The sequence below is a fragment of the Gymnoscopelus braueri genome (genome assembly GCF_963280865.1).
Source record: "Gymnoscopelus braueri genome assembly, chromosome: 14".
NCBI lineage: Eukaryota > Metazoa > Chordata > Actinopteri > Myctophiformes > Myctophidae > Gymnoscopelus > Gymnoscopelus braueri.
Window position 1 is genome coordinate 35,086,366 of NC_137619.1, and position 26,473 is coordinate 35,112,838.

At 43.6% G+C, this 26,473-nt stretch overlaps 1 protein-coding gene across 1 annotated transcript in view; it reads left to right on the forward strand.

Moving 5' to 3' along the window:
* Positions 1 to 3,245: 3,245 nt before the first annotated feature.
* LOC308100610 (uncharacterized protein) overlaps positions 3,246 to 26,473 on the forward strand; it is a gene marked incomplete at its 3' end in the record, with an annotated part of 47,397 nt that continues 24,169 nt past the window's right edge. The window contains exons 1-2 of the mRNA XM_080449676.1: positions 3,246 to 3,988; positions 9,919 to 9,988. Coding sequence (XP_080305802.1) covers positions 3,677 to 3,988; positions 9,919 to 9,988 — 382 coding nt within the window. The 5' untranslated portion in view covers positions 3,246 to 3,676. The remainder of the gene's footprint in view (positions 3,989 to 9,918; positions 9,989 to 26,473) is intronic.

Below are 26,473 nucleotides of genomic sequence, written 5' to 3' on the forward strand. Positions count from 1 at the left end.
ATTCTACATTATATCTTACTCTTAAAGTAAAATTGATGCAGGTCCATAAAGATGCACACAGAAAAAAACACATTATGGAACAGGCACATATTATGTATGAGTAGTCTTTCACTCATTCACATTAAATTAAAGCTCCAGCGTTTTTCTTCCATTTATGGACAGACACAGAGCACGAATTGTGGGGAGAGTGAGAAGGGGAGTGGAAATGATGAAACAATAATATGATTGGTTGAAGATTCACCGCATCATTGAAGCACTAAAAAGTTGAGGCCAGATCAAATTGGATTGGTAGCGCCTCAAGCCCCTCAAGGGCCTCTATGGAGTGTGTTCCAAAAGCACTTTCACTTTTTGTCCATTGGGGGTGCCACAAATGCAAAAAGTTGCCATTTGTATGGCAATATACAGTATATGGACTAACAATTGTATTTTGATTCAATTTCTACCTGTTTGTAACTGTTCACATGTCCATGTATTCAGAGTCCATGAACTCTTACCCCTTGCCCCCCCACTTCTTGTCTTTCTCCCCCTTCTTCTTCTTCTTCCCTTTCTCTTATGGAATTAACAAAAACGATGACGCTTGCACAAAAAATTCACCCACAGTTTTACACCTGTAAACCTGTGATGTGACAATGAAGTTGATAGTCTGATACCAGGCTTATAGAGAGCACTGCCCTCGCTCTGTATATAAATGCCTTCCTAGCCCCTGCCATTTATGACTCTGAGGAAGATGCAGTAGTGAAGAAAAAAAACGTCATTCAATACCTTTTTGTACTTAGCACCTTAATAAAAGAGGCTTCAATTGTACGCGTGTACAATTAAACACCAGACAGTGTCTTCTCTACATACGCTGTGTTGTCCTGCTCTTGTGATGCACCGGGCTTGCCTACGTTTAGCTGAGGCGCGGCAGTAGACTCCCTTTCTTCTGCAAAAAGTTTCACCTTCATGCCTGCGGCTTTTCTCTGGCCCTGATAGCTGCAACCCACAACTTACACAGCCCATGGGTAGCCCTGGGTGTTTTCTTGTTTTGGAGGGATGTTGTAGGATGTTACGATGTTGTAAATCTCCAAGACTTGATCATTTTTGTTTGTTTATAATTATTATATAAGGAAATTCTAAAACCTTACACAAACACGCTCCCATCTTAGCACTCATGCCTGACTCTATGACAACTGACATCATTTCCATGACATCCTATATTATCTGTTCAGCTGGTCCACTCCAGAAACCTGCCAACCAGCCAAACACCCTGCGGTGCCGGTACCCATGTGCACTAAGCAGTGGGCGTCCAGGGGACATGTATCCTTTTGTTCTAATATGTACAGGCACTAGTGCGCTACTGCTATCTTGATAGATGAAAGTTATCATTTTAGGTATTAGGTACTGTGTGAGTGAGTCCACCCTTATTTACCTTCTGCATGAAACAACGTCATTGGTTTAAGACTTGGATTCTTGATTGCTACCGTATAGTCACAAAAATACATCTCCTGTCCTCCTGTCCTCAAAAATATTTTGTTCAAATGAAAATGTCAAACCAGCACATTTTCTTCTTGAGGCAGATGGCTTTGTATAACGGTTTTGCTCAAATGGTGGTGCATCAGGCCAGCATCTCAGGCAAAATATTTCCTTTGGCCAGAGGGGATTAGCCTTTGGCTAGCTGCTATAGCTGCCACATGGGACACACATTTCTGAATCCAGTCTGGTGTTTCCATGGAGGGGGTTCAGAGAAAGTGGTGATAGTAGGCCTACTGACTGAAGATTTGGAAGCCTCAAGATCCCAAAAATCTAATTTTACCCACTAGCAAATGATTGGTTGACTGCATCGTTTGACACTGGCCTAATGCAGAAATAATACCACTCACTGACTCACTCACTCTCATTCATCAATTCAACCTCTCTCTCTCTCTCTCACTCAAACACACACACACACACACACACACACACACACACACACACACACACACACACACACAGACACACAGACACACACACACACACACACACACACACACACACACACACACACACACACACACAGAGGCATAGTCAAACAAAGAGCAGCACAAACAGGAGCCAGCTCAGTGGCCCATGGTGTGTCTGTGTGGCTCGCCAGCCGTTTTAATGGGGTGGGAGATGAGAACTTCAAAGACCACTAGAGCCGACCTAAACACTGTTATTTGACTGTGGGTGAAACAACAGCAGCAAACTAATCAAAGAGGGACGAACATTTGTCTACTCCTCCTGACCGTCCTGTACCCTTGGACACCGGAAGAATGATGCAAACAAGTGTGAGTGTTCATTTAGTGTAAACGTTTTTACACTTGTAGTTAATACTCTGGATTCTGCTGTGTAGGTAGCTACCTGGAAATCATTATAGATTTTTGGGCTCTCAGGGGCCTTTATTGGGTTTTCAGGGGATGACCTCCATGTACGTGGTGTATAGGAAATGGTAGGTTTCACTCCTGCTGTAATGCAGCGTTTCAGCTATATTGCACTCAGCAAGCAAGTTGTTAGCCAGGACAAAATGTGGTTATCTGGTCTGGTGATGTGTTGGCCCATTAGAGAACCTCTGTTTAAATGGTTCTACAATGTTTCTGGTGAGTCGAGGCTTTAAGCAGGGGACAGCAAAGTTGGGCTTTTGGGGGTAAGCAACAACATTGAAATTATACACTTGGTTACAGTTGGAATGATACATGAAAGTGATTGAGATGCAATTGTAGTGTTGCTGACAATGGCAACAGTTAATTCATTCATATCTGAAGTGAACACATTGTGACCCAGTCTTCCTTTTCTTATCTGTGAAAGGGAGAGGCTGATTAAGTTTTATGACTTGGTTACATCATAAAGCTATGTTAAAAGGCAGAGCTCCCTGTCACGATGATGGCATTCAATAAAATGAGTGCCAATTAAGTGAACATAACTGAATTATGGAGGTCGACATAAAGTTACATGTTGTTGTCAAGGCTACACAAGTTTGACAACAATTTTACTTGCACAACATGAGTGTGTGTGTTGTTGTGTTGGTGACGCGTCTTCACTGCGCGCCGCCTCGTACTGACTGACTTGACTGAGGGCACCTAAAAATATCCCTCGCAAGTGTGCGGATCAAAAGGGGCAGCAGCAACGCTGCCGTGAATCCCTCCCCAACCCCAACCTACACCCCACAAACTCATAGGAGGAGCATGCACGCCACTGTCGAGCAAAAGGCCCATGGTAACCACTTTAGTGCAGAGGCGAAGTGGCTCGGGTTTCAGCGAGCAGAGCGCACTGACGGCTGATCTCTCAGAGATAGTGGACTGTGTGTGTGAGTCACTGCAGCAGCACCGCTTTGAAGAGCAGAGCCCCATCAAATGGAGCGGCTGAACGCATAGAGAGTCCCTTTCACATCGGACATGACTTGACTGAATGATTGATCCAAATCTACACAATGCCTCGTGTTATAATAACTTCGATATTATTATAGACACTCATCTGAAGACAGCAGCAAGGTAGTTTTGTGGAGGAGGACAGCTGCTGCTGCGCAACCTGCCAGCCCTGCACGGCAACAATCCCCCCTCAGTGACTAAAGTTGTAGGTCGTTGGGATTTCTCCTCCGCTCTTCACCTCACAACTTTTTTTTTTCTTGATGAATATTGGAATTTCGCGGTGGATCAAAAACGAATAGAAGCGTGTGACAGCCATGGAAGAGGATCAGAAGTGGGGAGTCGGTGGCAAATCGAATATAATGGGGAGGACTTGCAGCGTCCAGCAGCACCCTTGTAAAAAGCCTCTCTGGAGAAATTGGAAAGATTTGTCTGGCATAGCAATCTGCATAACATTCTCGCTCTTTTCGCTTGGAGTATGCATTCTGGTTGTCCTGCGGACGTCGGAACTGCAGTCGCGGATAGTAAGTCTGGAGAAGCAGCGAGACACGCAGCTCTCTGCATGGATGTCTGTGGAGCAGCAGGTGGAACCCGTTATCTTGGGGCGACTGGAGCAGATTCTAGAGGAGGTGAGCGGTGTGTGTGTGTGTGTGTGTGTGGGCCACAGACCACTGCGTAAAGCTGTGGTTCTCAACATTTTCAGGCCACGAAAGTAATCATATATTGAACATATTTGAACTGGGGACCCCAGTCTCAACCTTTTCAGGCCACCAAAATAATCATATTTGAACTGGGGACCCCCCTACCCTGACAAGCACTTGGAATTGTAAGAGTAAATATTGTGAAAATAGCCGATCTGCAAGCTCACGTGAGCTTGTAGATCGGCTTTTTTTTTGTTGACAATTTGGCCAACGTTTGACCAGTTTTTCTATTATTACTTTTGATGCAGTTACTGCAGTAATGGTCTTTTTTCTTTCTTTCTTTTGTTTAAGGTATTAAAAAGGTATTAAAAGGCTTTAAATTGTCACTTCACTGTCATCTGGGGAACCCCCCCCCCCAAAATCAGGTCCCGACCCACGGGTTGAGAACCACTGGCGTAAAGTGCCCGCTCTGAGATAAAGCTGACATTTGTTTCCTTTAAGCTGTGTGATGCGATTTGCCTCAACAATTCACTGTCATAGAAATTGTGAACTCATGTCTATTCTATTGTCTATTGTCTTGTCTATTTTGAAATATATATATTTTACATTTGAATTATCCTAGGCTATTTTCGCGGCGGAGTCTAACAGCTGCATATCATGAATGTAAATGGGTTCAACTTTTACAATATTGACTATTTTAAAAGGTTGTGGGATCGATGCTCGCCCCAGGCCCCCAGCATAAGGCTACTTAGTTCCGATGCGAATTTCTCTAGTGCCACGACGAGCAATAAGCCTAATATTACGGTGGAGAAATTGGATAAGTTTATTTTTTATTTGTTTTATTAAGTAATATGATAAACCAAACGCACAAGACTGTAGCCTATTAGCAATTAAATGAATGCGTGCAGAAATTATAGGCTAAATAGGCTATCCTAAGGTGACTATGATTTAATCAGGAATGTAGCCTATTCTTTCATTTGCGAAACGATGGTTCCAGTTAGTATCATTGTTTTGGATAAGAGCGTTGACCTGGCCGTCTTATATCACATCTGTTGTTTCTAAAAACGCTTTCTGAACGCTGCCCTTTAATTGACCAGCTCCACAGCTATACTAACAACTTTACTGTGATTGAAGTGCCGCAGTGGCCCATGTTCTCCCTCCCCCTGTTTACTTTAAAGCCAAACTTTTGTTTTGCCCCTCCACTTTCACTAAAGGGCATCATAAATGCTTATCAGGGACTAAAGAAGAGCTCAACTCCACAGCAATGGTGTAGTAGCCTATGATAGTTAAACATAGGAATGCTAATAAAGATGGAACATTGAAGATCTACACTTAATTCAAATAAAGAGTTGGCAAAATGATTATATTATCCAGAGAAACAAACAGAACTATACTGAAGATAAGTGACAAAAACTGAGATTCTACTAATTAAAATATATATGAAAAGGTCTTGGTATTTGTGCTTTAAAACCTTGAAAAATGTGTCTTATATACCTATGACTAGGAACCTAAATTATACTACTTATAAGTTCCATTGATCCAAGCCAGAACACAATCGATTGATTGATCATTAAAATAAACATGCTCTGAAAATGAACGGCGGGCCAACCCATCTGACCACCAAGTGGTCAGATGGGTGGGCCGCAAAACGCTTTCAAGATTTTCAAGTGGGCCCTGATCCAGAAAAGGTTGGGAAGTGCTGCCATGCAGAGTGAGAGAGCAAGCCACTGCCTTTTGCAGTTACAGTATCCATGCATGCTGTGGAGCTAGATCCTCTTCATGTGGGCAGATGAAGACTCCAGTCTGGCCTCAAGGAACACTGCCCCACCTCATTGTATACGTAGGACTGTGACTCCAGTCTGGCCTCGAGGAACACTGCCCCACCTCATTGTATACGTAGGGCTGTTCGTACAAGTCATAATTGATGTGAAGCAACTACAGTCGTGGTCATTTCTAGACTGACGTCTCAGTTAGTTTCTCACAACATTGTCCAGAGTTTTTCCTCCCTGTCTCCTTGAACGACTCTATGGAAAATGAGCCCAGGCGGGGGAATTAGCTCCCAATATTTTCCTTCTCTCATTTGGATCAGGGGAGATTCTCATAACTTTGGTGGATAATGTTTATGGTAGTTTTCTCTCTCTCTCTCTCTCTCTCTCTCTCTCTCTCTCTCTCTCTCTCTCTCTCTCTCTCTCTCTCTCTCTCTCTACCCTCCCTATTTTGAGCAAAAAAAGAACATTAAAAAAACTGTCAAATTGTCAAAAATGATCGAATGCAGCTAAAATTGCAGATCTACAAGCTCGCAACGTGTTGACACATTGTAAGCTTGTAGATCAGCTATTTTTGCTGCACGATACAATCATACAACAAAGTATAAAATATGGCTTAAGTGATTAAAGTTACAAATAAGACAAGTCTTCCTCATCTGGTTTTGGTTATGAGGCACTGTAGCCTTTGTTGCATTGCCAACCCAACAAACTATATTATATGGCAGGCAATACTTCTGCCCTTTGCCAATGTCAGAACAGTAATTTCTTCATAAGCAACACATATTTTCCAATTTCTTCATACAAGCATAGATGCACTGCCCATGGCCGAAACCTCAACAGGTGTCCAAAAAGAGAATCATACTTGTGAGGTGACTATATTCACTCATATTCCATCAAATCGCCCATGTACTCTTAAAAACATTCATTGAATCCGAACGCACCCTTATCTTGCCCCAGAGTGGCCTCTTTTGACATTTACAATTAACCACAAAGTGGTCTCTGCAGACTCGGCAGGGACCTAGCACACATTCTCGGTTGCGGAGGCTTGGTGTGAGTTGCAAGCCAGATTCAGAGGTGTGGAAAAGTGAGAAATACAGACTCCCTCTACCCCGGTTTCCTCACTGTGATCCCCATAGATCTGTCACCCAACACGGTGTAAAATATATATACTGATGTGCTTTGGCTGTATTGTCGCTGACTGCTGGACACACACACACACACACACACACACACACACACACACACACACACACACACACACACACACACGTGGGAATGCATAAACACACAGAATGACAGATAGACTGATGCGTGCACACACTGCACTTATTAACACACATACACAATGCATGTGCATGTAATGTATCGTGTATTTCCCGTGTGCGTATTTGAAAGTATGAATGCCCTATGTGCTAATCAGACAGCCTAATGCAAATAGCACACTCTAGGAAAAGTGCCTGTTCAACCTCTGCACTTTGTCAGAGCACAGTTAGTGAAGGCTTCAAGATATGCACAGATGTGCGCACACACACACACACACACACACACACACACACACACACACACACACACACACACACACACACACACACACACACACACACACACACACACACACAGCAGAGGCAGGAGTCGAGCTCTCAACCTATCCGAATGATTTATCCAAGGGATTAAGGCCAGTGGACTCTGTGCAGCACTAATGCATTACAATAATTTTCTTTCCCTTTAATGATTATAACTTGTACTGTGACAGCTCTTATCTTGTATTCAGAATGCGTCCAAGTGTCCAGTGTCCAATGTCTGCAACACTGTAGGTCTCAGAATTACTTGGTACTATTGGTTGAGGATTGTAGATGTTTTGTGTTACGATCCCCTGTGTCCAAATTTAGCAATGCTGGAATTCCTCAAGTACCTCAGTGCCTCAGTTTTACAACCCTTAGGTGTAACACCTATAGTATCCTTGATGTGCCCTTGAGATACGGCAGCATAGCAGGATTTACAACAAGCTAACACAAGTATGTTTCCTTAATGACGTATGTTGGCAAACATTGGATCGTTGGTGAGAACAAAAGGAATCAATAGGAGCCTTTATGACACAGCGTTAAATGCTTTAGGACCCCCATGGTTGATGATAGGGTTAGTGCCGATGTTGCATCTGTTACATAAATCAGCTGGATTCAAATAAGAGTACACATGCTTCACCCTAGAACTATAAAATAGGCGTCCCATGGTTCCTTGATGTGGTAACAGTGCTATAACCTGGGAATGGATGGAGGACAGTCTGAATATATTTTGAGCAGCATAACTGGGGCCCTGTGGGGAGTCATGCCGATATGGTCTTAGTATAGCTTTAGGACAGTAGAAGGTTTTGTCATGCATTGAAAATAGAATGTTAAAACCAGATCAAAAACTCTGGCATCGGGTTACCATTAAAGTGGGGAGGCATAGAGGCGGAGAATGCACGCCCCTCCCTCTCTTTTTATCACCCCATCCCTCCATCCACCCTTCAGCTCCCTTTTCCCAAACGGACTGGGCACCCCAGCTGTTATTCATGCATGCATGCATGCATGTATGCCCTATGCATCATGCCGTAATTGATGTATGTGATTTGTGTATGCCATCACTAACTAAGCATCTGCATTACATATAAGATGTCTGTTGGAGCTCTCTCAGATGAGTCCTCACAGAGACCAGTTGTTAACGTGGATTTGGCGAAAACGTCAGCCGAATGTATGATTGGGTGATAAAGGCTACTGATAGTCTTTTGTATCATGGTTTTTACATTTTGTTCCCCCTGGCACAGTTTTAAAAGCCTCTGGATGTCAGTTGTGACTTTTGATGTGGTTAGAAACGGCTTTTAGGGTCAAAGCTGACTGGAAACAAATAGGTGAATCTATAGAATCCAGTACCTCTTCTGCATTATCTCTCATTATGTAGTGCACTGGTTGTCTTATGGGTCCTTTCGTCTCCATGTTTAGCTGGGTGTTGCACAGCATAGCAAAAAGTGCAATATAGAACTTGTAGCTATGTAGCTCAATGGATTTGTCTTACTAAAGAGTTCTCCAGAGCAGGACATGTCAGGATCAAGCAAATAAATTCCCAGAGCTATGTTAATAATATTATGGGGTTTGAGGGGAAGAATGTGCAACAGTGCAGTCCTACAGCTGATTCAGCTTGAGCCTGTGATGAGAGTGCATGACTTTTGAATCCTCGGGTATCTTGAGTCAGTCCCAGCTTTTTGAGAGCATGGCTGGCAGGTTTGACATGGCTGTAATAACTTGTCCCCTTACAAATGGAATAAAACACTAAATATAAGGGCTGCGGTGTGTACATTAATATTTTAGTTGTTCATAAAGTTGCTCATAACATTTATTTCAATTTTCTACCCCGAGTGAGATTCACAGTCTATGTAATCCCTGTCTGGCACTCCACCACCCAAATAGTACTAATCCAAAATATTTTTTGTTTAATGGTGCGCATTTGTACTGAGGATTCGGGTATGATCCACGGCCACAGTCATACATATACTGGGATAGTGGTCACACTAGGCCAACGGGCAGTACAGAGAATAGAGACTCAATGCTTAGAATGGCAGAGCGTTCATAACATCCCCTTCAGCACCTGTTGCAGGCCTCTAAACAGCCAGCCCTGGCATTCCTATGATAGTAACCATCACCGATGGGACTGCTGCTATGCCACTGGGAATGTACTAGAATGTTTTTGTGTTCTGCTCAGGGTCAAATCGCAGGCGGCCTTTTGTTGATCTAACGAGGTCAACTGTCACACGTTGATACCGTGATGAAGTTTAAATCGAGACTAGTGGCAAATCCATTGCATGTTTTGATTGATGTTTTCTAATCTCACTATCTATGGGTTGTACATTGGGAGTGTTGTGTATACACATTTAAAGACAGTGCACACTTGGATAATGTATTCTACACAGTATTCACTGACCAAATGATTGGCATTGCCAGTGCAATGATGAAGTTCACCAGCTGTTTAAAACACTTTATTGAACATCAGTAATCTAAGCAGACATTGATTGATGGAATCAGGCCGTCTGAGGATTATACAATTATCGAGTACAGTTTCACCATATTTTACCAATGTCACCATATTGTAACATTGCTGTGTGTTTTGTCTCCTGTGCAGAAGCTTGCGGCTCGGCTACCTAAGACGCGAGAGGCCAGAGAAGTTTCCCACAGCTGCTTGTGTCCCCCAGGTAAGCTCATTCTTCTCTCGCATCTATCCCAACACCTCATGGCTGACTCTTCTACACCTCCATGGCTGTGTTCTCAGGTCTAACCTAGAGGGTATTTAGCCACCGCGACTAATTGCCACTACTGCTCAAGCCCTCCTTTGGTTTCACTTCTCTTGGGGGGGGGGGGGGCAATTTGCCTTGCTTAGATAGGTCACTAGATCGAGGTAGTGTGGGTGGGGTTCTTGGCAGCACTGCAGCCAAAGGGCGAAAGATTGTTCAGTGATAATGAGACCCTTCCCTCAATGTGTTACCTAACCGCTAAAACCTTTTAAAGGAAGAGTGAGTGTGTTCTTAATGGTGTTGTTGCCATGAAAAGGTTTCATTCATAGCTTTGTTTTATTGACGCAATACTAACAACTGTTATCATTCATGGTGCTTTGGTTGTCAATGGAAACAGGGTGCAACTCCCACGCAATAAGCGAGAGATGACACGGGTGAGTTTACATCAGCGTTATCTACACGTAATACTCTTGGCATAGTAATGACACTTTTATCACTCAAATATGATTAACCTAGGTAATGAATGTTGCCGTCTTAAGGGGGTGACATACGTTAGAAACGGTTAGAAACAGGAGAAATGCAAACATTGAAGCTCAAAGCAAAGTTTTTTTTTGTTGTTCTTATGGGTTGGTGGAAGTAAATGTTTTCCATTTGTAACTCTGAGAGTGTACAAATGCAATCAAACGGACCTGCAAGAGTAAGGATTAGTGTAGAAGAGAAGAGCAGCGGAGGTGAAACTGGGGCATCCAGGCAAACAATGCTGCATTCTTTGCCTCTTGGTCTGGATGGAGCATAAATGGGAAGGATTTAACAGGTTTTATTTGGTACATGACTATCTGCCACACTTGATACTGTACATGCCAACTGGTGCCCTCCCTCTGCACTTGTGCCTTCCGACTCGCTCAGCCATACCGACAAGTGGAGGTGTATTTCGGGCACAAGTTGGCAGGGGTGGGCATTTGGTGTCACATTGAGTCATGATGCAAGCTTCATCAATGTATTGCTGGGCATTCATCATTTTAACACGGTTCCATATTTATAGTATTTTGTTGTGCACAACAGACCCACTGATGGTCATGGCCAATTGCATAATAATTTTCTTTCTCTAAATTTGTGTACTTTGGTCCCCGTTTGCTGCCAACCCACACTGTTTGTCTGGGGGAGGGTGAAGACGACAACATGCCTCCTCCAATACACACTCACCAGCTGCTTTTTTCTCTGAGGTTCACACTGTCTGGCCCAGTTCCCCGCCCTCCTGACCAGCAGGAGTCACTAGTGCGGCGAAAAAGAACAGCTGGCATTCCAACTGCGGACAATGCCAGTCGCGTCTGATGGAAGCACTACTACTGCTAGGAAGCAAACCCCAGTCTCTATGGTGGGGGGGGGGGGGCGAATGTGGCCTACCACAAAATGTAAATTTTCTCCGACTTCATTAATTTAGTTAGTTTTTCAGTATTTTCAGCATTCATTCCTTAAATATGATTTTCATGGAGCGCATGTTACTTTTTTATCGTCATCATCAGTGACTCCAGGTTCACCTTTTCTCAAATTACTTAAGACATGATCAAACCAATTCCATTCTTTCAATGATTAAAACCCTACTGTACAGCAGAGTAAAGCAAATAAACAGATAAATAGTAAATACATCAGCCAATCAAGACAAGTCAGTCAGTAGGTCTGATTTCCAGGGGCGTTAAAGCAGCTGGACTGTTAGCAGTTCGAGTCAAACTCGTATAAGAATGGCTCATTCAGCTACAGATGCCACCTGTTTCTGTGCTACAGCCCCCAGGTGTGAGTAATTTAGTAATTAGGTAGGGATGTGTTTGTGTGTGCGAGCTGTATGCACTTGCAGATGTACATTTATTGTGTGTGTCATATGGTTTCTTCTGTGTGTGTGTGTGTGTGTGTGTGTGTGTGTGTGTGTGTGTGTGTGTGTGTGTGTGTGTGTGTGTGTGTGTGTGTGTGTGTGTGTGTGTGTGTGTGTGTGTGTGTGTGTGTGTGTGTGTGTGTGTGCGTGTGTGTGAGAGAGACACATCATTGCATGTTTACAGTATGTCTCTTTACTAGGCTGTCTGTCTGTATGCCAGGCTGCCCCATCCCCACTGAGACCTGTGAGAACTAGGGGAGGTGCTGGCCACCACACATTAGTGCTAATTGGACTTGTCAATAGGATGTCAGCGTTACAATGTTCCGGTAAGTGTCTTCTGGACGTACCGTGAACACCAGTTATGGTGGAGGTGCTGTCAGAGCTTCAGAGAAGAAGCCACAGTCACTGCAGGTGTGGAAGCCTTTCAACTCCGGCTGTCCCAGATGGCGTGTGCTTTACAGCGGGGGCTGACATTTGTGGGTTTCCTCGCGTCCCACGGCTCTGACCTCCTGTAAAAATGGCCGCCTGGAGACATTAAATTATTTTCCTGCATGAGCAGATAAATTAGATAAACTGGCAAGATACAGTTTCTCTTTCCACAAGCCATTTCTGCATAGGATCTTTTTTCATTGAAAGCACTGAATAAAACAAGGTCGTAAAAACGAAGCCTTGACCGTCACACGGCATTTCACACTTAACCTAGAGATGTTTGTTTGGATAGGTTTTTTGCAGCTAGCCATATATCTTAGTGTTTATAAGCCTTCCCATTTGAATGACTAATGACCAACCATGGCCTGTTCAAAAAACACAATTCAGCATGGCTGCTGTCTCTTTGGGAGGCTCATCGCTGTGTTTTCTTGCATTGCATTGTGGGATATGTGTATGTATGTATGTATAGATGGCTATAGAGCGCCGTCCCATTGCCCACCTGGCTCCTGCCAGTCAGCACGACTGCACACTATGTTCACATGGCTGCCATTCTTTTGTTTATTTTCAGAGCCTGGCGATCAAGGTACAGTGAGACACAGACTGGGTCTCAGGAGCCCCCCGGGCTGAGACTAGGGACTCATGTTTGATGATATGGGATTATGTGGAAAACAAATCAGTGGTTAAAAATGTATTTTCTTTTTGTCCTGATGAAGGTCTAAGGACCGAAGCGTCATATGGTAACATAAAGCTTTTTGCAAGTTCTAGACAGCGTAAAGGATGTTGTCCTCACCCACAGAAATGCACAATAATTCAATTAATAAATATCCATGTGCATTTTACACTGAATCCAGGAAAAGTCAGAAACACAAGTGTCACCAGCAGTTTACACTGCAGTGGTCATAGTGGTTCCTTCCTGTGTAGAGAGAATAAACATTGATTGATTGAATATTTTATTCAGAAAATGTAAGCACGTGGTACAGTAAGACATTCAAGCTAAAAGAATAGCACAAAAAAAGTCCTGGGGACTTACGTACATTGTGGTCCTTTGTATTGAATTCAATACATAAATGTGTTGCATCCCTGTGCAGCACGGATTGAACTGGACATGCACGCTCGCGTGTGTGCGTGTGTGTGAGCATGTGTGTGTGAGCATGTGTGTGCGAGCATGCGTGTCAGCGGATGTTTCTGGTCCACATGAAGGACATTGGGTATTATTCTCAGCTTGACTGTTTTGCGGGCAGCTTGTGAAAATTTGACTTTTAGTGTCTCTGAAACGGCTCAGGTCCCAAGTAAATTAAGTGCCGCTTCGCCTGTTGTTTTTCAAAACGTTATCATGACCACAGGGTTGTGAAAAGCCTTGATGTTACATACATGTGCCTAAAATAGGTGTAACATACATGCTATTTTAAGTGGATGGAAATGAACCACCAGACACATGGTTATGGTTGAGTGGTTCCATATCATCAGTCTGGGTATGCCATGTGTATGTGACTGTCTACTTATGTGTGTAGGCAGCCCATGTGCCTTTATGTAAACATGGCCAGAGGACTATGTATGTGTCACTTTCCAATAACCTCACAGTCACAATCATATCATCATGTCATGTTGCACACAGACGGACAGACAACATTACAGATCACCAAGGATATTAATATTTCACAAAGCCTCTGGGTTTAAGGGCTTTTGTATACACTAACAGCAAAGGCCTGATTTGTCAGACTTGTTTGTTATGATAACTTGCATGGTTTTAGATCTTAACAAGGAGTGAAACGTATTTGAATATGTTAGGAAGGAGTTAACAGAACTAATGGGCTTTTATTATGTTTATTTTGGGGGCGGTGATAATAATGCCACATGCTCATGGAAATTGAAACAAGATTTTCCAAAAAGCATGACATGTTTTTTCGTCAAGACACTAAAAGCAGTACTCCTCAGTCCTCACTAACCTGTGATGAATGAGTCTCTGTCGAGTGTCCCTAGTGTGAGATGCCTCTGGCAACCACCAGAGGGTGAAGACCTTCGGGTCAGATAAACAGCCTGAGGATTGTCAGTGGGGAGTGAGTGTGCATGTTGTGTGGACCATTGTTAAAGTGGGACTTGGGACAAAGGATATGCAGTGTATACGTTAGTGCTGTGATTTATGGTTGTAAAAATGTGTGTGCCTGAGTTGTTTACTAACGCATATCCACAGCTGTCATAAACAGTGTTTACTTTTTTTATTTATAACATTACGCTAAGTCACACATGAAGAGTGATTACGCCATGGCTGACTGGAGATAAAAAATCACAAACCGACCTGTTACATGTGACTAAAACAAGCCAGAGGTTTTAGTTGTGCAAACAAGCTGCATGTGTGCAAGTATTAACACATTGTTCAAAGTGAAGAAAAGAGTACAACAGTGAGGTGACGGCGAACTTGGAATCAGGATAAAAACCCATAGAATCGACTCGAATCCCCACGTTGCTGCAGGGAGAGGCTGAGTGGCACTTTCTTAGATGGAAAGTGAAGAAAAAGTAGAAAGCACTTTGGGGACAACAGCCCCTCCTCCATCTCTTGTCAATTGCATTTCCGCCTCACCAAAGAAATTCTAACTCTGTGGATTTAGTTGCTTTGTGCCTTGGAATCACAATGACGTATGTCTTCAAGCTATGGGGGAGGGATATTTTTTGTGTGTATGGAGCATGATGCTCGCATGAAAGATCATGTGACTCCATAGATGTTGTCACAGACGGATGTTTTAGGATTTTTGTTTGCTAATGAATGTGTGTGTTAATACACTGTCTCTCCATGTATCACTACAATTCTATCTTGGGAAGAGCTCGTCAATGGGTCTCAGTTCACCACTTGGCTTCCGCGGAAACCCATCCGCCCGCATGGCTTTGGAACAAGGCAGGGGTGCTAGCTCATGTCCCTGCCATAAGGGCGGATTAGCCCCGGGTAAAAACAGGAGAGATGGGGGGGTCCAACAGGATAGAGGGCGGGGGAAAGGGGGGGGGGGGAGTTAAAGAACTTTTAATCCTGCCGCCGCTGTGGGAGGAAGTAGGCTTTGACAGTTTACCTGGCCGGGATCCCAGGGGAAGCCATGTCCAGGGAACAGAGGCATGTAATCTAAGACCACATGGTCTGCCACACAGGCTGGCATGGTTGGCATAACTCCATTCAGCCTTCATTTAGCCTCCCGCCCACCCAGGACAGGACACCGTGAAGGAGACTGAAATCCTGCTGGTGCCTTTTGGCTCACATCAATAATATCTGGGGTCGTGGCTGGGTATGTAGACAAATACCTGCACATGCAGTGTGCCATGACGGAGCATTACACGGCTTGTCGTCCACATGTTTCATGTGACACGATGAGGTATTTATTGCAGTTTTCATATGTCATATCACGTTACACTGCTGCAGCGCTTTCCCATGCTCATGTCCATCAGATCTAAATTGGACACTGCTTAGAACAGGATGAGTACTTGCGAAGACAGTGCTATGTGCAAACATTGCAAGTCTGTTATTGTCCAAGGTATGAGCCATTGTCAGATGGTCACCAGTGCCCCAGTGTGCGTGCCAGGGTTGCAGGGTACACTTGGGGAGATGGAACTACCGGCACTCTAAGCATGCCTCCTCAGCCTGACCGCTGACAGCCCACTGCAGCCTTCAGTCCAACTGCAGCCTCCATTTCCCTGCAGAGAGAGAATAAGGGAGCGATATAGGAGCAAATGGGGCAGAGAGGGAGGGCAGAAAGCAGAAAGAGAGCCTTCGTTCTGGTGCAATTGAAAAATACGCCACCGCAAACCACGTGCACAGACACACACCAACTCCATCACCTCCTATATTAAGCTGATGCTGTAAAGCCAGGTAATCCAGAGCCCCTGTCTTTTTTTGTTCCATATAAATACCCTTGCTGCCAGTAGATATATTTGCAGCTGTAAAAGACCCTAGCGATGCCCTTGTAAACAAGAGGCTTCCTATAATCTTTTGCTGCCGGGGGGTGGGGTGGGGGGGGGGGGGGTGTTTGAGGGACCCAGGGTCGAAGGGCTGGTTATTTAAGGAGTCCCCCAAGTTCACCTTGACATCTCTGCTGACAGGAAGAGAGCCTGGCAGATCTCCTTTCTTCGCCCGTGATAAGTTTACAGCGCAGCTGCCAGTCTGTGGCCATACGTGGAGGAGGGCTGATGCCCGAGGCACCAACAGGCCGTGGGTAGAGAGAGAGGGAGACTAGAGGAGAGATGGATGGGGTGAGACAGAGAGTCATGGACAATGAAGGGGGAGAAAAAGACTTGACATGAAGGGGATGAGGAAGGGAAAGTGTCTGTCGACAGCGTCGTCGGCTGGCAAACATGTCGTGAAAAAGACTAAAGTACCGTATGTGTTGTCCGACCTACCTGTTGTAAGGTCACAGACATGGGTGTCCATCAGTGGCTGTCTTACATTTTCATTGGTTTTCTGGACCAAGCGTTCTGTTGGTGTTGTATAATAAATACATTAATAATTATACTTTTACATGTGCAACATTTGGCTTAATGGGCATTTATTTAATGAGTAATGTAACCATTGATGAAATTATAAAATATCTGCAGATAATATCGGTTCTTGCTATTGTTATCTCCTTACTATAGACATTGGCGACAATAGTAGAGAGAGAAAGAGCCCGAAGGACAAGGTGAACCACACAAAGCTAGAAAGGTGGACAGAGAACATAGTAGAGCTACAGTATAGTTGACCATCTGGTTTCCCCATAATGAATGCTGTGCTGGGCTTGCAGCCACCTGATCTCCTTGCAATCACTGTTCCAGCTCTTATACAACGCACCCGCATCCTAAACTTGTTAGCATCTTGTTTGGAAAGTCACTTCACAGCCAACACTGTATGCACTGCTCAGGGAGAAATGTTGTTCTGGCTGATTGCCTACCTTATCTCCATCGCCTAACTGAATTGGACAAAATACAGATACAGTGCAAGAATGTACCTGTATGTGCAGTATGTGTACAGTGTGTGCATTCTCCATTTTGCATGCAACACACAAAAGCTGAGTTTTTGTTTTTATTCACATCACATTTTAGACACTTGTGGATTAGATCTGTTGCAATACAAAGTCCACAATATCCGGTTTCACACTGGCCCATTCAGTTCATGTTGTGTGAATAGGATTTAGGAAATGCGTAGTCATTCAGCAAGAGCTGACCGCAAACGACGCCCATTTCTGCTGTTACAAATAAAAGCATGATAGTGAATACAGCACGGTGAAATTAGATGTAATTGAATCTGACCTCCCCCCAGTGAGCCCCCCACTACAATTATGGCTAGTTTTCCTCGTATGGGAAAAGGTGGGCCAAAAGGGATTCTAGCTGTCTTGGCATGGTACAGTACTGCACCGTTAAGGGCTACCAACTGTCAAGAGATTAGAAATCATGGACCAGAGTTTGTAGAAAGTCTAAATTATCTAGATGATAACTAGATGATAACTACATTCCAAAATATTTCCAGATAGGTCAAAAGTGTTCATTTCATCTTAGAGTAAAATGTATAATTAAGGATTCACTCGTGGCATCGTTCAAAGTGTTAATGATCTTTATCTCCAAAATCGGAAACATTGATGTAACATCACCCACATTGTCTTGCTCTTATGACAGAAATTTGGCCAATGAACATGCATTTCAGGAATTTAAAATTGTAAAGGTATTTGAGGGGAAATTATTCATTATTTACATTGGACAAAGGCCAACAAACACATTGAAGCTTTATTTTCAGTCTCAGATGTTTGGCTTTGGGGCAGATGAGTACTTTTCCAGATGGTGCTGAAATTACCTGAAATTCTTAACATAACAGCTATACCTTATAGGTTTTATAGGGATGGTTTATCTGATGTTTTGCCAGTTGGAATGCTCAGATTATGTTATTTTCAGGGTCAGATTCTACATGCAAGTATATCACAGATCTGCAGCGCAAACGTCCTTGTATTCCTTTACATCCACATATTGTTGCCACATTCGTTTGAACACCACAGCCGTATAGTTTCATTAATTTCCCCCTGAGTATCACACTTGCAGTTTCACACAACTACTACAGCAATAACATCAACCATAACACAATGCACACTCTGAGTGCTCTGAATGCTTCTTTTTTTATGACCATATCATTTATGTCCACAAATTATTTCATAAGTAGACGCTTTGCATGAAATAAAATGGACGTCCAGAATTGCACAGGCCACAGAACGACTAATGTCTTATAAAACCAAAAATCCTAATCAGCTTGACAATCAGCCCTTTTCACTGAGGGAATCACTGTGTGGGAAGTCTGGATGAGAACAGACGTGCCTAGTTTGCAACTCTGTTTGAGTTCGACGGGTGTTTGCTAATGCTATGCTTCCTTTATGTATGTGACAGGAAAGCTGACATAAGTTAAACAAGGAATTGCTGCATTTGTAAACTTCAGCTCCAGGTAGAATTTACTGAGCTCTAATACGTTTGGAAATCCTGACGTACTGTATACTGTACATGAGTAGTTTTTTCTTCCACTGGCAAAGAGCTACGGGGGGAAAAAAATACAGTGTTGTTACAGTTCTTGTGCTGCCACATCAATTCTGTAAAGCTAATGTGCTTCATTAAGATATATTTATTCAATAACACGTGTTTACAGGAAACAAGGGGCCAAAACTTGACACCAGGTGTGTGGCCTGAAACCGAGACCTCCAACACACACACACACACACACACACACACACACACACACACACACACACACACACACACACACACACACACACACACACACACACACACACACACACACACACACACATATGCGCGCATGCGTGCGCATAATTATGCATGCATGCCCAGTGCACACACACAAACAAACAAACATGCACACACACACACACACACACACACACACACACACACACACACACACACACATGCGCGCGCACACGCATGCGTGTGCATAATTATGCATGCATGCCCAGTGCACACACACAAACAAACACACACACACACACACACACACACACCCCCTCCTTCCCAGAGGGCGGTGTTGTACATTGGCACTCAGTCTGTGAGGCCCCCCCTGGCCCGCTCCAGACATCCTGTGGGCATCAGAGCGCAGCATGGCGAGCGAGTGAGCAAACCCACAGGGAGCACACTCTTATGTTAACAGACCTGGGATGCCAGCCAACAACAACACATTTCGTATAGGCATTTTTCGAAAGGGGAGAAAAAAAAGAGAAATTTAGTATTTTTTTCCCCTTCTCCCATTGGCTACAGGAGGTCAGTGCTGGTAACAGTAGTTGAAATTGCAGTAGCTCATTTGCAAAAGGTCATGTATCGCCTTTAGAGTTCACTTGTAATTAGGACCACTTGAAAGTCTTGGCCAAAGGGGACGCACGGTCACATGCACACACACACACACAGGTTTCCTCCATACACCCTTGCGCAATGGAATGGCCTCGCGCCACTGTACAGCCGAAAGGGTTGCGTGAATTGAAATCTTTAAGTAACTGAGAGATGGAAGCACTTGAGAGCTGATTGTTAATAAGGGCTATTAGGGTGTGTGTGCAAGTGTGTATCCCTCACAGTTAATGGTCCTGAAGACACAGGCCATCTGCTTTGGATCATAGTCTGATTGAGAAAAGGAGTGGAACGGACCTTGAATAATATTATGATCGGCTGGAAAAAGTCTCTCTGTCTCGAAATTGTCCTCCAAGATTCTACTGTTTGCCAGTTTCTCCCAGCTGCCGGAACATCAGCTGTCAATGGAGGGGGAATGAGTTTGTTTGCTAACTCGACTTTGATGGATGTTGCTTTTCTACTGAATACTACAGATTAGATTTTCATGAGATATTTCACATCTCACTCAGCATGTCACTCCCTGGCCCAGAAAAATATTTATTTTTGGGCTTTTTATGCCTTTATTGATAGGACAGTAGGTTGACAGGAAATTGGGAGAGAGAAATGGGGAGTGAAACGCAGCAACGGCCGTACATTGAGCCTAGGTGCCCGGACCGCTACGCCAGCTGTCCGGGCCTTAAACCACTTTTTGCCCTATCAAGTAATGTGAACTGTTTTAGAGCTCCTTTTGCTGTCGATTTGTATTTCTTTCATTATTCCATATACCAAATGGGACTCTTTCTTCAGAGTGAAATGAACGTTTGGTTCTAAGAAATGGGGTTAGGGTTGTAGTCGAGTTGTTGTGTGCAGGACAATCATGGGTCAGTTGTTCAGGTCACAACTGGAGTTGTTGCTGAAAAGGATAATTGTTTTGGACCCTGTGAACTTTCAGCTCTTAATATATTTTTCCAATATCAAACAAACGGGACTTCCCGATTGGCAAATAAATTCTGAACTAATTTCCCATTTTAAATATGTAATTGTCGAGGCCTTGTCTCTCAGTTTGTAGATGGAAAATTCAGTGACATTTACATGTACTGTTCCACTTCAGATGATGCAAGCTGACACTATAGGTCATGTGAAAAAAAGAAAGAAACATTGCTTGAATTCATCTGTACAATAAAAAAGTTATATCTATTTCTGTCTTATATTTATATACATTTATATAATATATATGGTTTTATATCAATGATAAATATAGTCAAGTTGGTCTTAATATAACAATTGGCTAAAAGAGTAGGTCATAGTGGTTGCACACATCATAGAGAAATCGTTTGTGTCTCTGAAATATCAGGCCCTGTTAAAGAAGAGGTCCAATCAATGTACAGATCACTCTTTAATAAAAGTTTGGCTTTCTTGTCTTCTTTTTTACAAGGACGACTTTTCCAGATGTAAAAAATATGAGAGGCTTTGCCCATGGATGGGTTACCTTTTGTGTTTGACATCAGGCACTGATTTGGTTGATCGGCCTTGGGGCTCAGCTTAAGCTATTTCCCCTTATGCTCAATTGACTTTTCATATGAAGCCATAAGCCACAGGCTCTGTGACGCACACAGCCACTCTATGCTGGCCATTTGCCTTTAAACTGTGCCATTCCCCGGCAGAAATGCAGACTCTCGTAATACGACTTTAATCACAAGACTTTATTTCTCACAATGAAAACTGGAAAGGCAATCGTGACCTTAGTGGACTTGTAAGAGAACTAGAGGTCCGGGCTGCTACGTGGCCTTCACATCTAGTAGCCTAGTCCCTCACATCTAGTATCCTACAATATAGGCTACGTATATACTATTATTCCTCAAATACAAACCCCTCAGGTACACAGGGTGGCTTGCTCTGCGTTGGCCTGGTTGGTCATCATTGGGTTTTGACTATGCTGGTGGGTTATAATAAGATGTGGTATAATGTTAATTTGGGTAAATGCCTATTTTTCATGTTAGTGATGATGTTCTGCAGCCTCGCCGTTCTGAGGGTTGTGAAACAGCCCATGCTAGGGGAGATGGGGAGGTAGCTGGATTACGCAACAAATGTTGCGTAATCATGTAGTGCGGCAAATATGGGCCAAAAAACAAGTAGAAATGAATGCTGAACAATTAAAAGTACACGATCCAAAGGCGACAGGCATGATCGATTGTTAGGCGAAATGTGTAGGAAATTGGACACGTGGTCTGCTAGAACATAGCAGAAACAAAGAGTCCTGACAGAATGACCCTTAAGTCCAACCACTACGCGACTGTATATATAGATTGCCCATTCATAGCTCTGTTACTGTCACTGCACTTATCGTAACAGAGACGGAATGGATTGGGGAGGGCTCATGTTATCAATGATTCATTCTCATTGGTCATGGTGATGCACTGCGTCAAGAATGATGTGACATAACAGTGGGGGCTCCTGTGATTTGTGGGAAATGGACCCTGTATCAGAAGCCCTTTAAAAGGAGCCCTCTGAGGACCCATGTTTCTTTCTGGAGACATTAGTGCTGAGGATAGAAGGGGGCGGGGATACAGGGAGAAGAGGGAACAGAAGAGAGGATGACGAGCGTTACGTCACAAACACACACCAAAGAGATGCCGGCAGATCATCGGAGGTGGAGGAGGGGGCTGGATCTATTACAAGCCTGAGACTCTTCAAGGGGTCGCCTTGGCCTCTGACCCCACACACCCACTCTACCCTAAAACTGTCCACAAATGAATTGGGAGTGGGTACACCCGGACCTCTAATGGGTTTTTAATGACTCTCTTTCAGCTTTGCTCTCTCTCTCCCTGTCTCCTCTCTCCCACTCAGTTTGTCTCTCCATTTATTGTTTCCACCATGCTGGAGGCCGGAGACTATGTTTTCGTCCCTGTCCGTCTGTCTGTGTGTCTGTCCGTCAGTCTGTGACCAGCTCAACTCCGGCGCCGTCATCAGCCTGTCATAGCGCCACCATTAGGCAGAATTTTGCCTAATGGTGCCTATACTCCTACAGATTTTGTCCAAGCCTCACGCAAATCGGTACACAGAGTCTGGGGTCATATGATCAAGATGTATGAGTCTGATTTTTCAGATCCCATTCTAATACTTTATTATCTGCCAAAGTTTGCGGGGCCTGGGTAGGCAACCCGGCCTGGCAGAGCACACTTTTCTAGTTGTTCCCCTGCTTCAACGTATTCTTGCAGTAGGTTTGAGTGAGCCCTACTGGTGCTCACTCACTGACTCACTCACTCACTGACTCACTCACTCACTCACTCACTCACTCACTCACTCACTCACTCACTCACTCACTCACTCACTCACTCACTCACTACACTCACTCACTCACTCACTCACTCACTCACTCACTACACTCACATACACACATGCTTAACCTCCTGCTGTTTCTACGACCCCCTACACCTTCCCGTAACCCCTCTCACCTTCTAGTGGCCCCCTGTGGCTCCTCTAGATCTAATTAGGCCTATTAAACAGATAGGCTGTGTTTTTCTAAGCTGTACAGATGGAGCCTGGCCCTTCGAACCCTGTCAGCATGGTTTTCTGCCTACGTTGTTCATGTAATCGCGTGCGCACGTGAATGCGCATGCATGCGTGTGTGTGTGTGTGTGTGTGTGTGTGCTGTATATGCATATGATCAATAAAGGCAGTTATATATCATGTGTATTGCACATAAACACACCCAGAAACCCATACTGTACACTTACACAGACATGCTCATACATTGATTGATTGATTGATTAAATACTTTATTATTCAGAAATGTAAACAGCACGAGGTGCAGTCAGACATTATGGCTAAAAGGATAACACGAAAAAAGTCCTGGGGACTTGTATCAATTGTGGTCCTATACAGAGACTTGAAGTAATACCGTGTTAGATTTAACACAACCATGGACCTTTATGATAATACAATAGCAACATAGTACAATGTGTGTCAAACCATTGTTGTGCAAGTGCTGCATGATTTGTTGATTTCTTAGAGTGCACAATATTTACTCTTCGGAGACGATAAGACTGGCGTCAAAAGGTCACATGTCATATTCCTGCTAGATTTAGTTTTCCTTATCACTGTTATCACCATTGCTCTTGACCTGTCAACCTTTATGGCATTCATCATCTAGGGCTGAAAGAAAGGGGAAGGACTTTGCTGTAGACATCGATGTTACAGTACAGAACAATTTTTTGTCCTCAACTGAAGTACAGCGGCTATTGAGTGTAGCTTCTGTTGTTGGCAGCCTTTGATTGAGAAGTTTGTATTGTTTGTATAGAATGCATCCAAGATACAGTTAACCACTTTAACCCTGCATGTCATTATATAGCTATTTAAGACTTATTTTAACATAAAATATCACTTGCACCCCCTTTAATATACTGTACAGTCAACAAGAGAGGTATTTTGGAAGTCCTTTATGTTGCGTAGGAAAACAACCTGTGAATTTGCATCAAGCATCTCTTTTGAGCACCATTCATTCATTACTGCTGTTCTCTCTAAGGCAACAATCAACTCCTCCACTTTCAATGGAAGCTTTGTTGCTACTTGGATTTGGCTGATAGATCCAGAGTGCCTCGGATTCCTTATGGTCGCCCAAGAATGCACTAAGCTCCCACGTAGGACCTACTTTCTCTCTTTCTTGTTGTCTTGCAAAGACGTTAGTGTGTCAGGTCTCTGAGGTGAGGCGAAGAATGCAGGAGAGCTCTATGGGTTTACCAGAGACGCTGGAGTCCTGGGCTAGCCAGCAAGACACAAGAAGCCCATAGCGGTGGGGATGGAGCCTGACCCGCATGGGTTTCAGTGTGGAGAAGCGAGCAAAGGTATCGAATTGCTCGGGTTTCATTGTTACGCGCAAGACTTGAGTCACCTCCGTCGAGGAACCGCTGAAGACAGGAAGTTCATCCAGATCCTTACAAAGTGAATCATCTTGTCAATGAATCATTAAAGGGGTCCTGAAAAGGTTACCCCTGGTGTGGTCCAACACGTGCTAATACAGCCGTATATCTTTACAGTTGTCTGGTAACAAACTCAAAAGCTACCATTTAGAAAACGTAAAAAATAATAAATAAAGATTTCATCCACAGACAGGGTTTGATAAAGCTCGTCGCAGGAGGCGAGGGGCTGAAGTTAGGTGAAGCATTTCACCACAGACCAGCACTCGCACAGCCAGAAAAACATTAATGCATACTTATTACTTATCAATTACAGTTTCTGTAAAGCCCCCCTGTTACACTTTCTGTAAAGCCCCCTCCCGCTGAGGGTACTGGAGCGTTTGCCTGGCAGTGCGTCAGACAAGCTATGGGCCTGTCAACAGAGTGAAGCCTTCGCAGAGCCTTGCCGTCAAACCCACTTCTAAAGAAGGAAAATGGCTGCCAAACTAGGGTCAACTTTTAAGAGGACCTTGTTGGGGAAGTCGTATAAAAACCATTTGTGACCTGGTGAGGTTATGATAATAATAAGTTTTAATAAAACGTATCTTGGCAGAGCATTCTAGCACGATCAAGGAACCTACTGTGTTTGAATGTGGCTGGTGAACCTATATGTCTCATTTGGTTGCACTTTACTTCCCTGTCCTTCCTGTCATTCTTCAATATAGCATTTAATATCTGTGCACTATAAATAGTAATAGTAATAATCTTTAAAATATTGCCCGTAGATTTTTCATCAAAATGTCTGTTTTTCTTCCATTGTAAAAACAACGTTTTAATAACGTAAGACTTTTAAAGATGTTTCCATTACATTGAATCTGTAAAAAATATACCCCTGTCTCGTTGAGTTTATTCACTGCCATATTTCTTCTTTTTGTTCTAAAACAGTATGTGCCTGTGTAGAATCTTTTATCATTTAAGACCTGTCAGATTATGGCTTTGTTCAGATTGCTGGCAAATCTGATTTGTTTCTCAAATCTGATATTTAGCAATGACTGTCCACACTGTTATTTGCAAGTGATCAGATCAGATTTGTGTATTCAGACATCGTCCTTGGTTGCTGTGGTAACGATTTAACTTTCGATCGGCATGAGTAATGCTTAAATTATTCTCTGTCATATGACGAAATGCAGTGCATTGTTAGCTGGTAGATCGGCTATTTTCACCATCGTATGACATAAGTATAAATCAGGCTTCAGTGTGAGAGTAGAAATCAGGTTTGAATTGCATTTTAAACCTCCCAGGACTGTTGTTCAAATCTGAATGCAAAAATTCATGTTTCCATGTGGTGTTTTTTTTTTTTTTTGCTGTTCAGGCTTGATAAAAACCAATCTGATTCCAATCTGGATCAGCCAGAAATAAGATTTGGGCTGCCAGTGTGAACATAGCCTATGCTAACGTGTATGAGAATGAATGGGTTCAGAGAGATGGAACCAAACTGAAACAAGACAAAGGGACAAATTGACTTCCAGGATGTCAAAATGATATCTTCCTCAGATAATCTGACTGGGTGCTTTGTAAGCAGTGGTGAATAGAGCTTATCTGTCCAGGTATCTCTAGTTTGTGGATCCCTTATCATGTAGGTCATAGGTCAAGCCTGTTGCCAACTCACCCCTGGGCTGTGTCGCGTGTGTGCTGCCTGGTTGTGTGTCCGTGTACGAGTGTGTGTGTTTATCTGTGCGCGAGTGTATGTGCATGTGTTTGACTTATTTGTGTGTTTCTCTTCCTGTAAGGCGAAGGCAGATGATGACAACGTGCTGCTTCTGCACAATGACTTCCCCAGCTGTGAAACGAGAGAGCGCTGCTCACTCACAGAAGGAGAGAGAGAGAGAGAGAGAGAGAGAGAGAGAGAGAGAGAGAGAGAGAGAGAGAGAG